Below are 26,147 nucleotides of genomic sequence, written 5' to 3' on the forward strand. Positions count from 1 at the left end.
TCCTTTCAATGATCAGAGTGACACTGCTTGTAATGCAAAGTGTCCTGGCACATTTAGTTATAAAATCTTTTTAACATTTGAAAAGTAAATTGGAGGGCCAGGGATTTAGCTCAGTGGTTCAAGCACAAGGTCCCAGAGTTCAATCCCCAGTACCAAAAAAAAAAGGTAACTTGGAAGACACAAAATCTTTATTGTCTGTTCTCTCCCTACCCCCACCCTTCAGAAAGTCAATCTTGTGTAAAGTCAGTGAGTAGTACTGAAAGTAGACCACATCACTGAATCCAACTGTAGTGAGTCCACTCCAGTTTTTCTCAACACAGACCCAAAACTCTGAACAAATACAACTTCTCAGTCACACTCAATTGCCTCATGTGGCATTTGTGACATAAAAAGCAGCCGCAAGTACCATTTTGGAGTTTCCTGCTAAATATTAGCACAATTTTCTTTTCTGCTTTGCCATCTCTTTGATACTATTCAACATTCCCCTATTTCCAATCAAAATTACAATCTAGCTGCCAATCTAGGAAAATATTTCAGATGTCCAGCTTCAAAAGGAAAAAATAATAAATGTACCACTTGTGGTTTTCTGCATCATATCAGGTCTTTCTCTGTAGCTCAAAGGTAATAGAGACAGTTTGATAGTGAGTTATGCGGCTCTTGTTGAATATTTTGCCCCACGAAGTAAGCAAGTTTATGGGCATAATGGCAAGGAGCAGGAACTCGAATGGTGCCCTTTTATAAGAAGAAAAATAGAAGTTTATTTTTTAACTTTATATCACCTTATACTTGCCCTTCCATCTACTTTTTCTAAGTTTAGTTTCATAGATTTCAATTCAGAAGTTCAAATTTTGCTCAGTTTTGAACAATACCTTTTATAGATTGGAAGAAAAAAATCAATGAGACAATACTTACTGGGAAGTTATAGTACATGTGGCATAGTTTGTAAGTTAAACGCTGTACTGTATCTGGGTCCAAGCAAATTGTGTCGTAGATAACATTATAATGAGTGGGAGTAACAGTACCATGCTTGGAGGACTGACTCACAATATAAAAGTCATACCTGAAATTATACAACAGGTGGGTATTAGTTTATTTTAGAAGAAATGTGATAATCTCTAGTACTGGAAGCAAAAACATTTAATATATTGTTACAGAAATCTGTTCCACAGACAAAGTTTCCTTTAAATTTAGAAGCTTGTCTAATTGGCAAACAATGATCTAACAAAGCAAATCCATAAAAGACAGCTAAGTCATTGACATAGGTAAAAACTCTCCTGTGATTCAGACTTAAAATAAAGGTGCTTATGCCAAGAGGAAGAGATAAAATTGGCCCATTTCATTTGGTCATATTTCATAGAAATATGGTCTCTGCATTTTACAGTGATTGTATGCAAAGACAAAGGCTTCCTACTTCTCCCTAAGCATCACCACAGTACATTTAAACACTCCAAATGATTTAGGAAATTGGTAAGGTTCGTCTCAATATTTACTGTAAATACTGAATTATTATTTGCACTGTCTTATGGTTTATGCTTATCATACTTTTCATTTGCTTTTTCTTTAGTCCCTTCCTGCCAGTGCTTCTGCTTTTAATTTTAATTCATTTCCCACCATCTGTTCCTGTAAATGTCATGTTTGACTTCCTATAACTCTTTTACCTATTGACTTATGTGTAAAGTTAATTAGAAGCTCTATCATTTTACTAATCTTAAATGCTTTAACTCCATAATGCCTTCCCTATGTAAATATTATTTATAGCCAGTATTGTAGGGCTACTTTAATATACTCTTTCTTATTATAGCCAGTATTCTAGATCCACCTTGCTTTAATGTGCCCTATTAAGTAACCATCTAAAAAGTCAAGGCTTTTTTATACTTCCAGCATCACTGTTCAACACTGCTTTTTTTTAATCTCATTCCTTTTTGTTCAATTTCCTTCTTCCTAAAATACAACCTTTAAATTGTAGTGTTTTCAGTGAGAGTCTGGTGGATTAGTGTATATACAATATATGGTTATCTGAGCATTTGGTATTTCACAGGCACCCTTGATGATAGCTTAGCTAGGTATCAAATTCCAGTTTGATAATTACTTTTTGGCAGTTTAAAGATATTATTTCACTGTATTCTGGTTCCCACTCTTGAGTACTTTTTTATTGCTTAAAAAAATATTATTCCTCTGACAGCTTTTAAAAAACCTTGTGCCTCACCCAATGATAAATGTAAATGTATTGCTTACCTAAAATGTACCAATAAAAGAATTTAAGGAAAAAAAAATCTTGTGCCTGCTTCCCTGAAGTTTCATTAGAATGATCCTAAGTGTAGACTTATATTTATTGATCCTGTTTAAATCCCATGATTCCTGAATCTGAGCTCAGAATCTCAATTTAAATATTGTTCCCCCTTCTCATAAAATATTGTATTATCTCCTACAGAAATTTCTATTAATATATAGCAAATCTTATTTTACCTTATATTTTTCTTTTTTTTTTCATCTCTCACCTATCTTTATTGTACTCCAGTGCATCATGGGAATTTTTGAATGTATTTTCCAGTTAACTATTTTTTTTCTATTGTGTCTAATCTGTTATTTAAGCCTTCCTCTGAGGTTTTTTTTTTTTTCATTTTCACTATGTTTCATTATTAGATACTGATGGCTGGGGATTTAGCTCAGTGGCCCGGTGCCTGCCTCACAAGTGATAGGTCCTGAGTTTGATTCCCGGTACCAGGAAGGAAAAAAAAAGAGAGAGAGAGGAACCATTATTAGATACCCAAATCTGATTGATCTTTTAATTCAAATTTCTTAGGGCTTTTTGTTTTGTTTGTGGTGTTGGAGGATGAACTCAGGGCCTTTACACAAAGTTATGTCCCAGCCTTCTTTCTATTTCCTAGGCAGGGTCTCACTAAGTTACTAAATTGCACAGACCAGGCTCAAACTTGCAATCCTCCATCCTTTCAGAGTACTCAGTTATTTTTCTAATGGCTTTCCTTCCATTTTTTATCCTCTTGGTCTCTATATGTATTTTAATATAGAATGTCAGCAACTATTTCATTATCTGAAAGTTTATGAATCTAATCCCTTTAGCATTTTGTCTGCTGATTGTGACTCATGGTAGATTGCTTCCTCAAAAAAAAAAATTCCTAAATCACTGCTCTGAATTATTACATTATGTCCATATATAATAATGCAATATATAACTAAACTCTATTTTGTAGATTATTCAATACTAATATTACTTTGGTAACATTCACTTGTTCAGGTTCTAAGAGGATAAATGTTGTAAGAAAAACTTTTTGTTGCCTTTAAAGGTAGTAAACATCTTTAAAAATATAAAATTGTCTCAGGCTATTACATAACCTATTTTTGTGGGGCTGTGATGGAACCCAGAGCCTTTGCACTCAGCTATATCTCCAGCCCTTATAAAAAAAAATTTTTGACACAGGTTCTCACTAAATCATTAAGTTGCCCTGGTTGGGCTCAAACTTGTAGTCCTCCTGCCTCAGCCTCCCACAGTACCAGGATTACAGGCAGGTACCACCACACCTGGCAAACATTTTAATAGGACATATTCCATATTATTTGATTTGTAATGACTCCAAACTGTTAATGTAAAGGTAACTTTCTACTTCCACATTCATAAAGATGTTTGGGGATCACACTATTAACCTTCACTTGGTCACAGAGACAAATTTAACAAAGAAACTTAACCACAAGGCTAATCACAATTTCTAAATCCAAATGAAGAATCCCTGGCCAAGATTTTCTGAAAAGAATCAAATTAATTGTCAAGAATCAGAAAATGCTTTTAAGATGAAGATATTGGGATTAAGTGATTTTGATGAAGTAATAAAGAAAGGTATAGATGCAGATAATAAAAATAAAAGTCGTTTACCATTCCTCCCTGGTTAATGCCACATCAATAACAGTTCCTGAAGGTGGATTTTGAAGTCTTCCTTGAGACTGAACAAAAAATCTGGTGTTTATTCGTTTCTTCACCACAATGAAAGTTAGCTTGACTCTTTAAAAATTAGAGTAAATGTCACTATGTTTACTCAGTCTCATCTCACAAACATTCAAGGTGTTAGGACACCATACTTTTAGGACTTATGAAAAATCCTGTAGACAGCAGCCCTCCACTTACCCCAGTTCAGTGCTAGCCCCACATTCCTAATGAAAGCAGCAAATGAGGAAGTGTCTGCTCATAGCCAACCACAACCTAATGGAAGAGTCTTCCTCACAACCTGTGTTCATGGACATCTATGAATCACTGAGGCTAAGGAGCCCTGCTGCACAGAGACTTGAAAGGAAATGAGAAGATGTAGAAAATCCACTGAGGGTACCTGGGGAAAACAATCTGCTACTGCCATGTTCATTCTGCTTTGAACTCTGACTTGAAGCACTGTCTTTTACCCACCACCCACTGAGGCCCACTGTCTGCACTATGCTCCTCCTCTCATCGCTCACTATATTGGTCCCCTGCTCCAAACAGATTTTTCCCATAGACTAAAACACACAGCTTACAAACTCTGTGCTTTATAATTTCTCTACTTACTGATGCTTTCTTAAGTGGCTCACAAGCTGTGGTATTTCATGGTCAAGCAAGGCCTGAAGCTGACCATCTCCTACGCCATCCCGATATACCACAACAGAATCTGGCTGCTGTTGTACATTTCTAAACCAGGAATCTAAGGCAGCTGGAAGGAAACCAAAAACACACGTAAATAAAGTGCAACTTGGAACAAACTGGCATGTATTATTTTTGACAACGTCTAGGCTCATCTTTTAGAGCTATAGCTCTCACGACAGTTTCTCTACCTACAGCCTCAGTCTAGCCCAGAATTTCTCAACAACAGCACTACGGAAATCTTGAGACAGGTGATGCTTTCTGGTGGTGGTAATGGTGGTACTGTATGCACAGTAGGATAGTGAGCAGTATCTCTGCCCTCTACCCACTGGACTAAATGCCAGCTATATTGCCATCCCAGGTGCAGCAACAAAAAATATTTTCAGCCATGACTAGATGGTCTCTGAGGGCAGTATGTCCACTTTAAGAGAACTACTACCATACGTACAGTTGGGTATTCCAACCTCCTCAAGACACTGACCTTCCAAACAGCTACTCAACCCATCCACAAGCTCCTGTCCAGGTTCCTGGAAGACACATTGGGAGTACCATCTGTTCCAGAGAAATAAATCAGTTAGAATCTTAAAATATCATCATTTGAATTCTGAATTAATCTATTACCAAGAAGAAACATCACTATCAGTATCCAATTAAGGATCAATTCTTATGCACCCCTACAGAGATCAAAAGTATTGGTCTCTTCTGATATCTTCCGCATTTTATAAGATTTTTCAAAAGTACAGAAAGCAAATGGAAGCACTTACTAACATTACTACAAATTATTCATGTTTTTAATATGCATGACTACTGTAGTCCCACCCACTGAGGAACGTGGTCAAATGAAAATTCAGTGTTCCTGGACATCCCTGATTTGGGATCAACGTCTTGAGCAATGGTTCATTCATACTAATCTTTGGAGGAAGCAGCTTTCTTTGTAACCATGACAGCTACTATGACCATTTTGACACATCCAGTAAAATCATATGTTGTCATAAGTTTCTATCTCCTTACTAGGTGTTTTCCCTCATAGTAAGCTCATCTGGCCACTTGACACAATGGGATGTCTTGTTTTTGTTTTTGTCTGCTTCTTTATCAAGATTTAAGCTCCAAGAAATACAATCAAGATTTTGGCTCTGCATTTTCATTGCTGAATTCCCAGCACTTGGACATGGAAATTTTGGCTCAAAAATATCTGCTCAATGAATGATAATTTCTCCCTAAGAATGCCAATATTATTTTCTAGTTCCAAAAAGCAAATCAGAGAAAATAATGTTACTATATTGAATCAGAATGACTTAGAAAAAGATGGCATCCATTGAAATAAAGATGGACCTTCCTTAAAGAAAACTCTGCCAAAATCAAGAATGAGGAAAGGGTGCCCACTCTCACCACTCCTATTCAATAGCTAAAGCTAAAACTAGGCAACAGGGTGAAATAAAAGAGATACAAATAGGAAGGGAAAAAATCAAACTATCTTTGTTTGTGGATGATACGATCCTACACATAGAAGACCCTAAAAACTCCACCAAAAGACCTTTAGAGCTGATAAATTCAGTAACAGGATATAAAAATCAGCATCAAAACAATAGTTTTTCTCTACACAAATAACAGACTAGCTGAAAAAAAAATCAAGAAAACAATTCATTACATTTTTTAAAATACCTAGCAACCAATGTAACCAAAAAGGTGAAAGACCTCTACAATGAAAATTTCAGAACACTGAAGAAAGAAACTGAAGAAGACACCAGAAGATGGAAAAAACTCCCCAAGGTCATAGATTGGCAGAATTATTATTAAAATGGCCATATTACTAAAAGCCATCTACAGATTCAATACAGTCATCAAAATATCAAAGACATTTTTCATAGAACTAGAAAAACGATCCTAAAATCCATATAGAAACACAAAAACCAAAACACTTGTAAGCTAAAAAAGCAAGGCTTCAGGCATTATAATATCCAGTTTCAAACTATACAACAAAGCCATAGTAACAAAAACAGCATGACACAAGCATAAAACAGACACAGACCATGGAACAGAATTGAGAACATAGAAATAAACCTATGCAACTACAGCCATCTGATTCTGAATGAAGGAGCCAAAAATATACATTAAGAAAAGAGCCTCTTTAATAAATGGTACTTGGAAAACTGGATATCCATTTACGAAAGACTGAAATTAGACCCCTATCTCTCATTCTGTACAAAAATCAATTCCAAATGGATCAAAGACCTAAGTATAAGACCTGAAAGTTTGAAGGTGCTAAAAGAAAACTTAAGGGAAATACTAAGCCACAGACATAGGCAAAGACTTCCTCAATAGAACTGCAATAGGATAGAAAGTAGCAAGAATCAAAAAATAAGAAAGCATCAAATTAAGTCTCTGCACAGCAAGAGAAACAAGTGATAGAGTGAAGAGACAGCCTCGAGAATGGGAGAAAACCTTTGCCAGCTACTCTTCCAATAGAGCATTAATATCTACAATATATAGGAAAAAATTTTTAAACACCACCAAAAAAAAAAATCAAATAGCCCAGTCAATAAATGGTCAAATGACCTGAAGAGACACTTCTCAAAAGAAGTACAAATGGCCAATAAGTGTATGAGAAAATGTTCACCATCCTTAGCCATTCAGGGGATGCAAATAAAAACCACTGAGATGCCATCTCACCCCAGTCAGAAGGCTATCATCAAGAATACAAAAAATAAAGGCTGGAAAGGATACAGAGAAAAAGAAAAACTTCTACACCGCTAGTGAGAATGTTAATGGAAATCAGTATGGAAGTTCTCAAAAAAACTAAAAATAGAGCTACCATCTCATTCAGCTATCCCACTCTTTCATATATACCCCCCAAAATTAAAGTCAGCATACTACAGAGATACCTGCATACCCATGCTTATTGCAGCACAATTCACACTAGCCAAGATATAGACCCAGCCTATGTGTCCATCAACAGATGAATGGATAAAGAAAATGTGGTATATATTCACAATGGAGATTCAGCCTTGAAGAACAAAATTTTCTCTTTTGTAGGAAAATGAGTGGATCTGGAGATCATCAAATGAAGCCAGACTTAGACAAATATCACATTCTCCCTAATAGGTAGACATTATTATATGGTACATTAGATAATCTAGGTAAACAAATTGGGAAATTGTTGTTTGTGTTTTTAAGACGGCCACTAGGGTAATTTCATTAGAAGGGAACAAATATACATTGTTTTATAGTCAAACATGACTTTGAACAATCCATTCACTCACAACCAAAGCTGTGATAGTAAGTTCGAGAATACATATTGCCAGGAACACATAAAGGCATGATCTAATGGAATAATAATTAGAAAATTAAGAAAACATTAAGATTTCTGTTTCTGCGAAGTTAATTACCTCCATTCCCTACTTCTCCTTCTAGAATTTCTGAAACCAAAGAAATTCCTTTATTTGGAATTTTGTGGTAAAATTCAATAAAAATGATCACTATGGTATTTTATGAAAAATTTTAAAGAAGTAGATGTACAGGAAGAAGACAAAGATCCTTACTGTGGACTTAACCAATATCAAGGGCTAGAAGACAAGATAAAGCCAGCACAATTTATAAGTAATAATTCTGGCTTAGAATATAAGTTTGATTTATGAAGACTCAGGTCTTATGCATAATTATAGACAAATATACTAACAATCTTTTGAAACTCCATGGAAATAAAACAGCCATCAATATTTCACAGTCGTAAATTTTTAGCAACTTTTTAAACAAGCTGTCTGGGTAATTACCAAGCTATCTGAGATTTACTGTGAATTTTGTACCTTTCTAGTTCACTGACAGATGACTATTTGTTATTAAACAAATAGTAACATATTAAAATACTTGTTTTATATAGAGAAATATATGTTTATATTAAGAATACACAAGTTTGTAACCCAGAAATACATTGTAAAAAGTGACATAGAAATCTGAATTAGCAGCAAGGCCAAGAAAAATGGAAGTGGTTTCTTTTTCTCTCAGAGTCTACAATAAATAAAAAGTTACTTCATGCCTGGAAAAAAAACTACTCTGAAGTTATACTCCAGTGGGTTACAAACATTAAAGCCATAGTGATGATTTTGGAGGGTTATACATCACGTAATGCACAAGGACTACAAACTTCAAGAGTGTGCAAACTCATTTCAAGGTATCACATGGTTTCTACTCTAAGTGCAGAAAGTGAAAAGAGCTCTGGGAAAAAAAGAGGTGTAGAATATAGAGGCAAGTCTCCATGTGCAGGTACACTACATGGAAATGTATGGATGTGTCAAGATCCTAGACCTGTGAACCTCTGGCAAAACAAGGACAATATGCTCTGCGTGGTGGGAAGATGGAGGGGACTACGTGGAAAGAATGTGATGACCTCCAGGAGTTGAGACTGGCCAGAAGCTGACAGCCAGCAAAGCGCAAGGGCCCTCTGTGCTCCAACCACAAGCAAATAGACACTGCCACACCTACATGGGCTTGGGGAGGACCATCCAGAAGAGAATGTGGTGCCAGTTGTCTGGCCCAAAGAATTATACAGAAACAGACAAGTTTTGGGGCTGTGAACTGCCATATCTGTGCTCTGTTGGGCATCAGAGAAAATGACATGGAGCCTCCCAGCCATGCAAAATATTCTGGAAGCATCGCTTTGCCAGAAAGTCAAGAGACTACATGGCTAAGAACAACTTTTGTGAACTCTCAACCCCTTGAACTGTCAACAAATATGAATCAGGTCCACTTCTTCTATTCGGACCATAAACAGCTACCAACTAAATGCTGCCAAAGCTTTACTCACTTGGTTAATTCTTCGTTGGTGCTTGCAACAAATCCCGCAATTGACTTCTGTCGATTTACAATATCATGGAAACAATCAATACCAATGAACATTGTTTTCTGTAACTTCATTTTAAAAGAAAAAGATAGCGAATTGAGTTCGAACAGAATATAAGCAAAACTTAATCATTAGATTAAACACACGGACTATTAAATTTTACTCCATGTAAATTAAGAGAATGTAATGAAATCCACATACACCTGTCTCCACCTTCCAGAGGGCTCCTCCCATCTTGCAGTTCATCTGCTGGGCAATCTTCGTAGTAATGGTCAGCAATGTATTGCCAGACATTAAGGTCTCTGCTACCACACACTGGCTTGGGACCGGACAATGGATACACAGGAATTTTTTTATCTCATCATATCTGTATTTCTCGCTATCAGGCAGTATACAAACCACCTTGAAAGCAAGCAAATGTGAAACTCTTAAAACCATCTCGAGATACAGCACCAACAAACTAAAGTCCATTAAGATAATACTGGAGTCTAAGGGGGTGAAGGGTCTCGAGTCACATGACATTAAAAGGTGGGGTGTGGAGGAGAAAAATGCTATAAGACAGTCACTTCAGCAATGTGCACCAATTGTTTCAACTTGCAAAATACTCTGTCCTAAGTACTCCACTTAAGGAACTTACTCCTTGATGAGGATGTGTGACAGACGAACAGAAGGGTACAGGATCAGGCTGATCATTCTGTGTACGGTACTTGTTAAGTACTTTACTTCACTCAGTTAATTCTTTTAAGGATCCACTGATATACCTACTGTTATCCCCATTTTACTGATAAGAGAACGAGCTTGAGAGTCATGGAAACCACCTGATCTACAAGGCTTCATCAAAGATTGGGTAGGGCTTCCAGCAAGACACCAAGAAGTTAGAAGACTGGTTCCTGACTTCAATGGGCATCTCAGCAATATGCTATTAACATGATGCCTGTAAGAAATTTTTGGTAGACATCCTTTATCAGATTAAAGAACTTCTCATACTATAGTTTTCCTTCTTTCACTAGAAAGGATATGAAATTTCAAATGCATATATCTGCATTTATTAAGAACTGTTTTCTCATATTTTGTCATATTAGTTATTTGTATTTTTCTGTAAGTTACTTGTTTCAATTTTTCAATTTACTGACACACAGTAACTTGTGGTGTTCTTTTAACACTTCTTTCATCTCCAGTGACTCCATAGTAATGAACTCTACTTGTTCCTAATGTTTAGCTTTAGTCTTTTATTTCTTCAGTCTTGAGGATATAACATTTTAATATTTTCAAAGAACCAGCTTTAAACTTGTCAATTTTTTCCATATTGTTTTTGCTTTTGCTTTGTTCCTTTTATTTTTTGCATTCTTCTTTACTTTGGTTTTCTCTTTCTGAGTGTTTTAAAATTCAAGGAGAATGTATTTATGAGAGTTGTAAGTCCATTATCTGTTTGCTGCATCGTACAAGTTTTGATGCATAGTACTTTCATGACCTCTCAGTTCTGAGAATTTTTTCTTTTTCTTCTTCTTATTATTCTAACATAGTTGTTGCTTAGGGACCACCTAAAGTTTCAGCTTCTGGGATAACATGGTCTCGTCTCCTGAGAAGACACAGTCAAGCTGGATGAGAGCACAGAAATATTCCTGCTTAAGACTCAATGGGTTGCTGAGTGTAGTGGCTCATACCTGTAATCCCAGCACTCAGGAGGCTGAGGCAGGGGAATTACCACGAGTTCAAAGCCAGCCTGGGCTACATAGTGACTTGAAGGCCAGCCTGAACTACAGAGTGAGAACCTGTCTCAAAAAAAAAAAAAAGACTCAATGGGTCTAAGGAGGCAATCACAGGGCTTATGACAAGAGAAAACCGGGGACACAGAGCTGATGCCAGCAACTGAGGCTGGTTTTTTTGTGTGTGGTATCTATTCATCCCAATAAATGTGGCTGGGAGGATTTAGACAGAATGACAGCCTCATAGATGAAACTCAGCTATATTACAGAGGTATATGTGCATTTACTGCAAGTTTATAAAGCAAAGGCAGCATCACAAATTTTAAAATATATAAAAATGGATTTTTAGAACAATCACTATTGAATGCACATATAATAAGTAGACACTTACCATGTTTGTATGTGATGTGACACATTTCCGTAATGTGGATATATAGGAGCTCGGGTCCTCATTTACTTCATACCTGAAAAATAAGTATATCCTCTATAGTCAAGAGGGAATGAACAAAGAACACAAAAAACTTTTCACACAATGAATGAAATATAAAAATGTGACATTATAAAATGCCAAGATAAGCATTTCAGCTAAAAGTTTATTTTCAAAAAACAGAAACAGACTTAGGTTTGTGTTCCCCTTGTAAGGGGCCTGAAGTCACTACTCAGTCATAACATCAAGTAAAAAGTTCAACAGACTTACTGACAAAAAAATGAACAATTCTCCTAGTACCCCTAACAGTGGTAAGGACGCAGGGCAAACTGTTGCCCCCAAGATTGGAGAAACAGGTGAACACAGGGAGTCATAGCTCACCTGAGCAGAGACTCATCAGAGGAAAGCTCCCAGGGAAATAGCACCAGTATCAAACCAAGCAACCTAAACTGGAACTGACACCCTGGAGACGCCACAGGGGCAACTGTGAGAACTGAAAACTCCAGGTGCCTGCAGTCCCAGGGACGCCCCCACAGTTTTGATTTACCTGTAGGACAGAGGCCAAGGCCACCCAGCAAGAAGCAAGCAGTGGGCCAGCAAGTGAACCTTCATCTGTAGTATAACCACTTCCCATCACTTGCATTACTGCCAGAGCACCACCTCCTGTCAGATCAGCTGTGGCCTTAGACTCTCAGGAATATGAAGCCTCATGTGAACTGCACATGCAAGGGATTTAGGTTGCATGATCCTTATGAGAATCTAATGCCTGATGACATGAGCTGGAGCTGAGGTAGTGATGCTAGTACTGGGGAGAGGCTACAAATACAGATAAAAATGAGTGGAGAAGGGTGACTCCAGAGAGCATAATAAGTAAATTGCTTGCAGACTCATACCAAAACCCTATCAGTGAGTGGCAAGTGACAAACTGTACCTGGTGGCAGGCTGTATAGCAGCAAGTGAGTTGATATATTTCAACTGTACAGCTAGTAGTCTCAAAGTCAGAATCCAATGCTTATTTTAGTCTGCGCATGGTCCACTCATTATTTTATTTACCACTTCCAACTGTGCCTCTTTCTCCCACTGTGCACTGTCTCAGTTACAGTTTTGCTAAGCCCACATGCTAACCCTAGCCAAAAAGAGTAAAAAGCAAATATCTCTGAAGAGCTTCTTTGAAAAAGGAGAAAGATCCAGTGATGAGATAGCAGAGGACTCTAACATTGCCAACAAAAAGAAAGTGGCATTTAAAGCCTGGTGTGGTGGTGCATGCCTGTAAGCCCAGCACTCAGGAGGCCGAGGCAGGAGGATTGCTATGAGTTCAAGGCCGGTCTAGGCTACACAGTGTGTTCAAGGCCAGCCTGAACTACATAGTGAAATCCTGTCTCAAAAAAAGAGAGAAAGGAAGGGAGAAAGACAGGGAAAGAGAGAGGGAGGGAGGAGGGGAGGGAGGGAGGGAGGAGGGGAGGGAGGGAGGGAGGGAGAGGGGCATTTTAAAGAAAATACCATGAGCCTATGTAAATTACAGGTTCATTGCAACAGGGGATACACATTCTCCAAGCCTGCTTTGTATAATGTGGTGACCAGCTACCCAACAAACCCATAAAACTTTCAAAACTGCTTTGCCACATGGAGACCAAGCACCTTGCATTAAAAGACAAGCATTTAGAGCTGTGCAAAAGAAAAACAATGTGAACACAAAAAAGCCAGAAGCAATTATTGAAGCTCACTACTTCATCAAATGTGTCTGCACTGAGAACATTATTCTTAGTGGCTGTGTTACTAAGTTAAACCCTTTACTAAGAAAGATCATTGGCCAGGGTTTCTGAGTTATGAGAACTGTTCCAGAAATTTCTTTTAGGAAAACAATGACCGGCAGCACATTTCAGTGACTCAGAATGAGTCCCAAACTTGTTTACTCGTGTGACATTCAACCTGCTCAGCAAAGTCACAATGCCTGTGTTCAAGTTGACAAAATGGATGCATTCAAAATCACCTTGGAATTATGCGGATGATTACTGAACACTGGAATTTTTTACATGTTTCTGACATTGCCAGAGATTTTGAAAGAGAGTGAGCCAGGACCTTATTTCTCCCAGATGGTGCAGGATCACCTATCTCAGCTTTCAAAACAGTTTGAGCATTACTTCCCAACTACAAAAGACCCCCAAACTAAAAAGGAATGGATCCAAGGCCCATTTGTGAATAACTGAGGTGAACTGACTTTGTCTGTGCTAGAAGAGGATCAACTGCTAGAGATCAAAAATGATGGTGGACTCAAAAGTATGTTAGAAGCAGACATGATGAAGCACTTCGATAATTCCAGCACTTGGGAGGCTGAGGCAGGAAGACTGACATGAGTTTGAGGCCAGCCTGAAACTACATAGTGAGACTCAGTCTCTAACAAAAAATATGCTTGAGACCACTTCAAATCTTCATAAATTCTGGATTAAAGTCAAGGTAGAATAACCTAAGATTGCCACAAAAGCACTAAAAATCCATCTTCCATTTCCAATATCCTACCTATATGAAGCAAAGTTTTCTGCAGGGACAGCAACCAAAATGAGATTACAGAGGAGACTTGACATAAACAACACATTATCTCCCATCACCCTCAGATGGGACCATCTAGTTGCAGAAAAACAACCTCAGGGCTCCCATTGATCCTACAGTATGGTGAGTGGTATAATTATTTCATTATATATTACAATGTAATAATAATGTGTGCAATAAACACAATGCACTTGAATCATCCCAAAACCACCCTCCCCTCAGTCAGTGGAAAATTTCTTCCACAAAACTGGTCCCTGGTATAAAGAAGACTGGGGACTACTGCTCTAGGAAATCAACCAGGTCTTCACAGAAAATATCAGAAAAATTCCCTAGTGTCTCCAACCAAGGGAAGGAAACATTCCCTTCTGAAATATTCTCAGAGCATTCTTTTCTTCCCAACAAAGCCTGCCATTAGGAGAAAGTAGTTAACTAGAGCCTAACCCACACGAGGACAGGGAAATACAAACTCTGCTCAGTTCCAGCCTTCTACATGGCAGAAGAGAAATACCCAAATAGTAGTCTGGTCATCTTGTCCCACATAAGCAAGGAGAAAAAAATTGAAAACATTTATGAAGTTCATAGTCCAGAGACACAATCTCATTAAGAAAATGAAAAATATAGGACTACAATTCCGTACATCTTACCACCACATGACTAAAGGCCTATTTATAGCACATTATTTTTTCAACTGGTACATCACATCTGGCCATCAGGAAAATTATAAAGCATACCAAAAGGTAAAAACATACACAATCTGAAGACACAGAAAACATCACAACCAGATAATGGAAGCCTGTTGGAATTCTCACAAATTTAGTGTAAGTATGACTCATAAGAATAGGGATTATTAAAAGAAAAATTTTAAACAATTTTTTAAAAAGCAAAGGTGTCACCTCTCCTTACTACTCCTTTTGAAAATTTTTTTTTTTTTTTTTTTTTTTTTTTTTTTGCTACTGGGGATCGAACTCTGGTCCTTGCACTTGCCCAGCAGGCGGCGAAACCACTGAGCTAAATCCCCAGCCCATCCTTTTGAACTGAAAGTTCTCATTAATGCAATACACAAGAAAGTCAAAAGGTAGATTAGTAAAAAAAGAAACTGTTTGTAAACATGTCTATGAAGACAATCTGAAGGAATCAACAAACTCCTGGAACTAATAAAGGATTATAGCAAGGTAATAGGATACAAGGTTAATATACAAAAGCCAATTGATTTTCTTTTCTTTTTTTTTTTTTGGTACCGGGGATCAAACTCAGGACCTTTTGCTTGTGAGGCAGGCGCATGCCACTGAGCTAAATCCCTGGCCCCCAATTGATTTTCTTTATACCAGCAATTAACAAAAGTATAATTTGAAAAGAATTTAAAATTTAAAATACCATATCATTTATATTAGCACTCCTTCCCAAAATTAAATACTTAGAAATAAATCTAACAAAATATACATAAGATCTAAGTGAGGGAAACTATAAATTCTGTGGAAATAAATTTTAAAGGAGCTAAATAAATGGATAGATATTCCATGTTCATGGACAAAAAGACAGTACTGTCAAGATGTCAGTTCTCCTGAACTTAATCTACAGATGTAATACAACTCAAACAAAATTACAGCAAATTACTTTGTGAATACTGGAAAAATGATTCTGAAAGACTGAAAGGAGGAGCAAAAGGCCCATAACAACCAGCATAATCCTGAAGGAAAACAAAGTTGGAAGACGGAAGTATCCAATGTCACGAGTTGCTAGAGAACTAGTCAGTGTGGTATTGGTAAAAGCATAAACAAATTGATCAATGGAAAAGAATATATAGCTAAAAACAGAGTCATGTAAATATAGTCAAGGAACAAAGTAATACAATGGAGTAAAAAATAATCTTTCTAAAAAATGATCCTGGTATACCTGGACACCCCTATGTAAAAAAATAAATAAAAATTCTAGACAGACCTTAAACCCTTTACAAAAATTAACTCAAAATAGATCCTAGGCCTAAATGTAACACAAAAATATAACATTTCTAGAGTTTTATAGGAGAAAACCTCCATGACTGTTATAACAATAACTTTTGATATAAAATCAAAGCTATGAAAATACAGCAGCAGAACTACATTATAATTAAATTATTCTGCTCTGTAAATGACACTGCCACAAAAATGAGAAGACAAGCCATAGACTATAAAATATTTGCAAAAAGTCACATCTGATAAAGGACTGTTATCCAAAACATACAAAGAACTCTTAAACCTGGCATAGTGGCGCGTGCATATAATCCCAGCACTGGGATGGCTGAGGCAGGAGGATCACTGCAAGTTTGAGGCCAGCCTGAACTACACAGCAAGACCCTGAGTCAAAACAAAAATAAAAGAACTCGTAAAATTCAACAATAAGAAAATGAACAACCTGATTTTTGCGTGTGTGTTTTTGAGAAACACCTCATCAAGGAAGATACACAGATAAACAAGTGAGTATATGAAAAGAACTTCCACATCATATGTCATCAGAGAATTGTAAAACAAGATACCGCCCCCACACACCTATCAGAAAGAGCAACAGCCTGCATCCGGCGAGGACGTGGGGCCACAGGAACTCTCACTCGCTGCTGTTGAGAATGTAAATGACACAACCACTTTGGGAGAAGTTTAGTGCTTTGCTTCAAAACTAAACATACTTTGACCATGCGATCCAGCAATTGTGTTCCTTGGTATTTACTCAAAGGTATTGAAAACTTATATCCACAAAAGAAATCTGCACAGGGATGTTACGGTAGCTTTATTCAAAACCATGAAAACTGAGAAGCAACCAAGATGCCCTTCAGTGGGTGAATGAATAAACTGCAGTACATCTAGACATGGAATATCATTCAGCATTAAATGCTACCACTGGGCACTGTGTAATCCTGTTACACCTGTAATCCCAGTTACTCAGGAGGCTGAGGCAGGAGGGTTGCAAGTTCAAAGCCAGCCTGAGTAACTTAGTGGTAGAATTCTTGCCTAGCACACATGAAGCAGCCCTGGGTTCTATCTGCAGTACAGAAAAGTGAATGAAAAAGGAGGAGAAGGTCAAAGAAGGAGAAGAGGAAGAAAGAGGAGGAGAAAGAGGAAAGAAAGGAAGGGGGAGGAGGAAGAGAAAGGAGAAGGAGAAAGGAAGTAGGAGGAACAGGCTAAATTGAAAAAGAAGAAGAGAAAGGAAGAAGCAGAAAGGAGGAAAAAGAAGGGGTGAAAGGGAGAAGGGACAAGAGGGCGAGGGAGAAGGGGAGGTGAAGAGGGGAGGAGAGAAAAGAGGGAGAAAGAGAATAGAAGGAGGATGAGGGGAAGAAAGAGAAGGGAAAGGGGAGAAGCAGGGAGGAGGAGGAAGAAATGGACTACCAAGACATAAAAAGACATGGAAGAACCTTAAATGCACATTCACTGAAAGAAGCCAATCTGAAAAGGCTGTATACTGCATGCTTCCAAGGACATGACATTTTAGAAAAGGCAATACTATAAAGACAATAAATGTATCCCTTTGGCAGGGGACGTTGATAATGAGAGGCTATGCACACCTGGAAGGCAAGCAGGATATGGGAAATCTATCTTTCTCTTCATTTTGCTGTGAGCCTAAATTTGCTCTAAGAAATACAGTCTCTTTAAAAAAAAATGTTTAATTTTTGGAAACATGATTGGGACCTAGTTATTAATACTCTTCATTCAAGTTGTTAATTCTCATGCCTTTTAAAATATGTATCATAACAGCCACAAATCATAGATCACAAAATCCTATTTTAATATTTGTTCCCTAGGAGAGATTTCATTTACAAAGTTTCAGAGTTTTGATAAAGAAAATGATTCCTGCAAGTTAATGTTTCAATGATTCCACATTCAGATTGCTAACACATCTGATGGTTTCAGTTTCCAAACTGGAAATAATTTCTGCTCTACTTACATATTTGCTTGTCCCACAGTTATGCCCATGGTAGGGGTGACTTTACGTAAACTGCGCAGTAAGGATTGGGCATTGTTACCATGTTCCCTAGGATGAAGTAACACCCAGTGACTTAGTGACTTCACTGTAAGTAAGGGTGTACTTCTTGATTCTCTCATCCAATCTGCTGGCTGTGGCCCGATGCCAAACTGGAAAAGAATCCAAGACATAAAAGCCTTTATTTTTTAAAATCAACATTACTCAAAGTCCTTTCCATTGTATATCTGTGCTATTTCCAACTGACATCTTAAAAATATAATCTTAAATAATGACTGGATTCAACAGTTGAGACAGGATTAGTAAAACAGGAATTCCATCATAAATGTTAAGAAGTTTTGAGAGTCCATTAGACTGGGACAACTCCATAGCTCTAGCTCCTAAGTAGCCACACCACAGCCCAAGGAAGTAAAATAAAAGTAGGAACTGTATCAACCAGAAACCACCAACCAACTTCTCACTCGGGTCTTCTCACCCTATCCAATTAAATACATTTTGTCTTACTTCCATGAGAACTTGCCCAAGCTGCTGACATGAACCTCTTCTGCTCTGAGTGCTGCCCAATTCGTGAATCTTTCTTTGCTCAAATAAACTGTTGAAACTTACATCATCTACAGTTTTTCTTTTAACATAGGTTCCCATGTTTAACATTATTTGATTCTATTTATTTGACCTTTCGGGATAGACTTGGAAGACTGATCTTCCAAAGGCTGTGAACAAATATCCATAATACTAATTAGAAAAGGATGTAACATGGTTGATTCTATGCCAAGCACTTTATGCACATAATTATTCAATGTCTACCTGTCCTCTCATATATAAAGAATACGTGGTCTAAAAAGAGAACAAGAGTCATGGTTACTAACATGACCAAATTCATTCCTTTTTGCATGACTCTATTTGACCCAACTATGACAACATAACCTTGAATCCATCTTACTGATACGTCACGCTGGAAGATCTTTACATCTCTCAAAATTCTTCCTGAGATGGGCAAACAGTTGGTATCAAACCTCAGACTCCAGCGTTGAAGCTCATTTTGTGCTGTCCGATTTCTGAAAATTAAAATATTTCCAGTATGATCAAACCAAATAAGCAAAAGCAGTTAGCCAAGGGCAATTTCTCTTGAACCCAAAGTTCAATATTGTTTGTCCTACAGATAAAATTCCCTGAAACTCTGAAATATTGTCTTTGCTCTCCTGTTCACACAAGTAACTTAGAGCCTGCTTCATTGCCCCCACCACCTCCCTAACATTGCAATGTCAGAAAAACTGAAGTTGCTCCTCTTCTCCAGAGAGAATTCCATTTTCTTTCCAAAAGCCAATTTTTTTTTTTTTTGGTACCAGGGATCAAACTCAGGACCTTGCACTTGTGAGGCAGGTGCCAGAACCACTGAGCTAAATCCCCAGCCCTCCAAAAGCCAATTGTTAATGGAACTTGAAATGTCAAGGGATATACACAGGTCTCAACTTCAGTGCAACCCAACACATGAGCATAAACACAACCATAAAAGCACTTACACTCGTATCTTATTAATGAAGGCTTCCAATTCATTCTTCCTTTCCCATGGATACAACTGCATAAACTTAGTCAATTTACTCATATCTTTACTTTTTTGACGCAGTTCATCCGATAGACCTTTAAAAATCCAAAAAATACAGCTGCACAAGTGAGAATTTATAGTCAAGAAGACTTAACTACCACAGTATCAGAGGTGGGGTGGGGAACAACCAACCAACCAAGGGGATACCATTCTGGTTCAGGGAGATCTCTGTGATAAGCCTGAATGTCTTCATAATTAAATCTGTGGTTTATGGGGAGGGGCTGCCTTCTTTAGAGACCACCTGCATCAACAGTACCTGTCGGGTAGCAGAGCTGAGGAATCAGCAGAACAGGTTCATGTGGTGTATTCTTCTGGCCCTTTCTCCACCTGCCTTGGCTGACCAAGAGTGGCTGGTCTAAGTCAGTGATAATTTGATTATATTGCTGCTCAACAGAAGCAAGAAAATCTGCCATGACCATCAGCAAAACCAGAGTAGCATCACATAAATAGACACAAAATACTCAGTTGGGGAATTACATGGAGGCCCAGACACACGCCGGTGAGAACTTTCCCCCGTAGGTATAAGAATGTATACATATATATACACACACATGCACATACACTTTTTAAATTCTCCTAATGTTGATATCCCAGAGATCATGTCATTGTTTTTCTTATAAGCGTACAGAGCCAAAGGGACTAGGAGTCCCACAAAACATTACACTGAAGTCATTCTGCTACCTTCTTCTACCTTTGTATATACAGATGGGTGAGAGACACTTAAGAGTATGTAGTTCTCACCAGGCTTGCCTTTAGAGGTCCTAAAGCATACTGAAAATTTTTAAGAAAACTCTTACCTCAACGGGACAAGGCAAAGCCTGGCCACTTTTTAAATTTTCCATTACAGATCTATTCCAGTGGTCCTCCTGTATTATTTTCCCTCACTTTCAGTCCCTGTTTCTAGTAGGAAAAGACATTTGCAAAAAAGATAACAAGTTCTCCACACAAAATGCCTGGCAAAGCCACAGAAACTATTCCTTCTACAGAGCAGGAGTTGCCACAACCCTGGGCTGAGATAGGGTCTAGAAGAGAATCTGACAGTGACAAGCTCAAGGAGCTCGGGGAACAAGATTCACCCAAGCAACCACACAACCCAGCTGGCAGAAGCAGCTGAAATCGAAGAAGAGCCAGTAAGTAAAGCAAAACAGAGTTGGAGTAAAAAGAAAGCATGGAAGGCTAAGTCCAAACTAGGTCTTTAGCAGGTTGCAGGGGTTACTAGAGTCACTATCCGGAAATCTAAGAATATTCTCTTTGTCATCACAAAACCAGATGTCTACAAGAACCCAGCTTCAGATACCTACACAGTTTTGAAGGAAGCCAAGACTGAGGATTTATCTCATCAAGCACAGTTAGCAGATGCCAAGAAATTCAAAGTTCAAGGCAAAGCTACCTCAGTCATTCCAGAAAACACACAGACTCCAACTGTACAAGAGGAAAATGAAAAGAAGAGGCGTGGAAGTTGAGGACATAGAATTGGTTATGTCACAAGCAAATGTGTCCAGGGAAAAGGCGGTCTGAGGCCTGAAGAACAACAGTAATGATATTGTACGTGCTATCATGGGACTAACAATGTCATCATCTGAAAGCAGGACTTTTTGTGTTTCAGAAAGGTGACTACAGCTGGGTTTGAAACCTGTCCTGTTTCTATCACTAATAAAGTTATGGTTTATTGGATGAAAAAGAAAGACAAGAGAACTGTGATACAATTCTTGATCAACAAAGTGCCTTCCTCCCAAACAAAAAGCAGTGATCCTTCATAGACTCTTCCATGCTGCTCAGAACAAGGTCCTTGCCTACGATAACTTGTGACATGACTTCTAGCATCACTTGTCCTTCAAACATTAGAGGACATTCAAAGTTCTCACCTCAAACAAGAAACCTTCACAGCCCTATTCTTAAGCTGGGCTACTGCTTTCTATTCTGAAAATACTGATGCAGGTTGTATATTTTTTTCCTTAAAGTGGTCTATAGCTACTTAAAGGCAACTGAGATCTAGTCCTACTTCCCTGTCCTGGAGCCTTCTTGTGGCATGTGATTACTGATACTGCAGCTTGCAACTCCATCAGAGCCTGTCATGTCCCCAAATAACCCCCAAGCCAGCTAGCTTCTCCAGACTCCTCCATCACATAAGTGATGCCACCATCCACCTATTTCCTAACATGAAGCCAAAGGGTTATGTTGTACTCTCCTTTTTCTGTCACCCACAAGATCCAGACCACTATTATCTACCAAACCCCTTTAACAACCTACCCACTAGATTCCCAGCCTCCATTTTTAGCTGCATACTGCCCATTCTCTGTACATTACACAAAAGTCTTTTACAATTATCACTTAATTCATCTACCTCACACCATTTGATGATAGTAAAATCCAGTTTAACCCAGTGAACAAAACCCTATAGAAGATGACCCCCCCCACCCTCCAATATACATACCACTGCTCTGTTCATGCAGTCCCCACTCTGTCCCCGCCACTGTTCTCCAGAGAACATACCAGTTTTGTGTGACACAGGGACACAGCAGGCCCATCCTCAAAACAGTGCTTATATTCTTTTCTCCCTGATCTGCATACAGCTCACTCCTTTCAGATATACCCTTATCAGCCAGCTTCTCAGAGAAGCTTTCCTTGACCACCTAAACACTCAGATAATTTCCATAATGCCTCTTATAGTTATCAGAATAGTTTTCTTATATGCACTCCTCTGCCTACCACAAGAACGCAAGCTCTTTGAGATCAAATAACTCAACTATATTGGAATGCATAGCCAAGATAGAGAGGAGGCACTCACTAAATGCTTTTTAATTGAAGGCACAAGCATTAAGTACGGCACACAGAGGAGGAGGGGGTGATAGCTGCACCATCCCCTTGGACATACGTGGCAGAGATGTGCACTGTCAATAGCTCCAAGTCCCTACATTTTGAGTTCCTATATAAAAACAGAAGTTGCTATATCATCTATTTGTAAATGGTTGTTTTTAGTTGCTCCAAGTATCTGGCATTCTTTTAATAACCTTTCTTTCATCTCTCAAAACTAAAAAATCAATTAGCAACTGGTGCACCTTTATTTACTGATCTATGCTTACTTATTTCTTTATGAATACTCAAATTTAATACTAAAGAAGCCATGAATTATATACAACCTTTCGCACATAACTGAGATCATTTCAGATGGTAAGTGGTAATTTTTATTCTTTTTGAACCAAGTTCCATAGAGCCAAGATTTCCAGATAAGTAACGTTTTCATATATGAAGTCTTAGTGTGTTTTATTTTTACCTAATAATCCATCTACATGTTTAAAACTACTATAGCCACTTCCAAGACTGGACAAAGGGGACACTCTAGAACCATTATACCTATGTTACACTCACCCTATACACAAAGCAATCAAATACATGAGTAACAGATAGAATTTAAGCCATAGTTCCTAAAGGAAAATAGTAATATTTATATATCTGAGGCATCTAAATAAGGCATAAGAAGTTAATTTAAATACAAAAAATTATGAAAATATTTATATTTAAACAAAATTTCATACCTGCATGTAGTACTCTACAAAGGTGATTTCACTGCCATCTGATTTTTTAAATGTATCTCTGGGACTCTGATCCCAATTAATAGCATCCACCCTGTAGGTTTTGTTGTTGTATCTGTGGTATAATCGCAATGTAAAAGATTATTCCCGACTTACTCATTACAAACAACTATGCATATAATAAATTTTAAATTGTATTAGCGTATTAGAATGTTATTTACATACTATACAACTTAACCCATGAAAGTGAATAAGCTCATGGTTTTTTATTATATCCACAGCTGTAACATTCAACACAGTTTTAGGACATTTTCATCTCTCAAGAAAAAAACACCATAACCATAAGTGATCACTCATTTCCACCTACCAGCCCTAATCCAATCACTAATCAAATTTCTGTCTCTATACATTTTCCTAGTCACACATTTCATATAAATTGAATCATACAACATGTGATCTTGCATGGCTGGCTTCTTTGATTTAACACAATATTTTCAAGATTCATTTATGCTGTGGCAAGTGTTGATAATTCCTTTTGTTTCCAAATAATATTCTATTACTGGATATACCACATTTTCTTTATCTATTCACCAGTTGATAGACATTAGGGCTGTTCACATTTTATTATGAATCATGTTATGGACATTCATGTGCCAATGTTGGTAGACAGTTTTCATTTCTCTCTTGGATATATCACTGGGAATGGAATATTTACATCAAAATGTCAATCTGTTTTCCAAAGAAACATTACTTTATATTCCAACCGATAGTGTCTGAGGGTTGGTTCTAATTTTCCCACATCCTCATCAACTTGTTAATATCTCTTCATTTTAACCACTTTAATGGATGTGAAGTGGTACCTCATTTTGGTTTTCATTTGCATTTCTCTGTTGGCTAATGATGAGCACTTTTAAGTATTCTTATTGGCCATTAGTATTTCTTTTTGAGAAAAGTCTGGAGAGTGGTTATTTGGATCCTTTGGTCTATTTGGATCCTTTGCTCATTTTTTTAAATTGAAGTTTCTTTTCGTGGGGGTTTTGTTTTGGTACTGGGAATCGAACTCGGGACCTTGCACTTGCGAGGCAGGCACTAGAACCACTGAGCTAAATCCCCAGCCCTGAGTTATCTTTTAATTATTGAGTTGTGCTCTTTTTATATCCTAGATACAAGCTTATTATAAGACATGTGACTTGCAAGTATTTTCTCCTTTTCTGTCAGTTGTCCTTTTGTTCTAAGCTACATCAAAGTAAAAGTTTAAATTTGGTAAAATCAAATCCACTTATATTTTTTTCTTTTGTCATCACCTATGCTTTTTGTGGCTGATTTAAGATTTTATTTTATATAACACAAAATCAGAAAGATTTACTCATATATTTACTAAGAAAGTTGTGCCAGATGTGGTGGTGTGCACATGCAATCCCAGCACTTGGGAGGCCGAGGCTGGAGGATGGCTGCAAGCCCAAGGCCAGGCCAAGCTACAAGCTACATAGCGAGACCCTGCCTCAAAACAACAGAAAAAAAGAAAAGGAAAAGGAAAGAGAAACTTGTATCTTTGGCTCTTACGTGTAAGTCTATTTTAAGTTAGTTCTTGAGTTAAATCTAGGAGAATTTTGTGTACTCTGTCAAGAAAGGGCAGGTGGATATCCACTTATTCTGGTAACATTACTGAAGACTATTCTCCCTCCTACTGAGTTGTCTTGACACCCCTGCCAAAATATCAAGTAGAGATCAAACATAGCTGATGAGAGAAGGCAGAGCATTTGCGATACTGAGAAGAGTCACCAATTTTTTGTGTGTTTTTACAGGCACTTTGAAATGGAGAAGGTAATCACACCCAGAAAAGGATCAATCAATCTGAAAGACATCCTTCTAGATCAAACCAAATTCAAGGTTGTTGTAAAGGGGAAGTGGCATTGCTGCTAGACTGCACTTCTGCCCTACCCTGCACCCTCTGGGGATCATGCCATTCTGGGAACGGTCTAACAGCCTGAGGGAAGGAGCCAGGCTACAGAGGCCTATCCTGGGATAGGCCCTTCCCATACCCTCCTCCTTCCCATCTGGAAGAAGAACCAGGTAGTAATAAACTGTGGTTGGGCCCCCAGGGAAACCACAGGCAGCAATGAGAAAAAGGGAAAGGGGTGGTCCCTCCCACCATCCTCCCAGTCAGGGAACAGGGAACTTTGCTGCATCCAAGCAGTATCCTAGCCACTGCCCACCACTGGCAAGTGAAGCCCCTATACTCTAGGCAGAGACTAAGCACCATACACAGGGACCCATGGATCGCATCCTGGAGACACAGGGGAGGGAGAGAGACAGAACAGTCAATTCAGAATAGGTGCTTCCCTGTTGTTTCTATGAAGACCGGAAAGAGATGAGTCAGCGGGAAATCCTAAACACTGTCCACTGTCATACACAGTGGAAAAGAGTCCCTAAACCAAGCTCAGGGACCACAGCAGGTCCCACAGCCTGGAAAAGGGTGCTCTTGAGATAAGCATGGCTTGGGATCTGAGCACAAAGGAAAAGAGGGGGCAGAGAACTTCTGGTGACATACTAGGTGGAAAGCCCCTATAGCAGTGATGGCGAACCTTTTAGAGACAGAGTGCTCAAACTGTAATCCAAAACCCACCTACTTATCACAAAGTGCCAACACTGCAATTAAACCTGAAAAACAAGATTTTAGTTTAGATAAAACAACTCACACATTAACATCTTTTGTCTTAAAAGAAAAACACAAGAACAGGGCCAGGGATTTAGCTCAGTGGTGCTGCCACCTGCCTTGTAAGGTCCCGAATTCAATCCCAGTACCAAAAAAAGAAAAGAAAAACACAAGAACACAGGTGCCATAGGTTCGCCACCACTTGCCACCACTACCCTAGAGGGACCACCCAGGGAATCTGCCAGCAGCAAAGGGAGCAGGAGTGATAA

The 26,147-nt window shown here is 38.2% G+C and overlaps 1 protein-coding gene and 1 pseudogene across 2 annotated transcripts in view; one reads left to right on the forward strand and one right to left on the reverse strand.

Moving 5' to 3' along the window:
* Nucleotides 1-489: 489 nt before the first annotated feature.
* The window catches only part of Piwil3 (piwi like RNA-mediated gene silencing 3), a 41,634-nt gene continuing 15,976 nt past the window's right edge, over nt 490-26,147 (reverse strand). For both annotated transcript variants that reach the window (XM_087197999.1, XM_021257340.2), the window contains 13 exons: nt 23,226-23,337; nt 19,946-20,072; nt 19,607-19,724; nt 19,027-19,141; nt 18,051-18,238; nt 11,556-11,628; nt 9,660-9,860; nt 9,423-9,526; nt 5,103-5,173; nt 4,550-4,691; nt 3,890-4,015; nt 913-1,060; nt 490-732 (listed from right to left, as the gene is read on the reverse strand). In XM_087197999.1, coding sequence (XP_087054125.1) covers nt 616-732; nt 913-1,060; nt 3,890-4,015; nt 4,550-4,691; nt 5,103-5,173; nt 9,423-9,526; nt 9,660-9,860; nt 11,556-11,628; nt 18,051-18,238; nt 19,027-19,141; nt 19,607-19,724; nt 19,946-20,072; nt 23,226-23,337 — 1,642 coding nt within the window. In that variant the 3' untranslated portion in view covers nt 490-615. The remainder of the gene's footprint in view (nt 733-912; nt 1,061-3,889; nt 4,016-4,549; nt 4,692-5,102; nt 5,174-9,422; nt 9,527-9,659; nt 9,861-11,555; nt 11,629-18,050; nt 18,239-19,026; nt 19,142-19,606; nt 19,725-19,945; nt 20,073-23,225; nt 23,338-26,147) is intronic.
* On the forward strand, nt 20,480-21,285 carry LOC110348885 (nascent polypeptide-associated complex subunit alpha pseudogene; annotated as a pseudogene).

This window comes from Heterocephalus glaber, unplaced genomic scaffold (assembly GCF_053883595.1).
Source record: "Heterocephalus glaber isolate CG9 unplaced genomic scaffold, H.glaber_assembly_v1.0 deba00001687, whole genome shotgun sequence".
NCBI lineage: Eukaryota > Metazoa > Chordata > Mammalia > Rodentia > Bathyergidae > Heterocephalus > Heterocephalus glaber.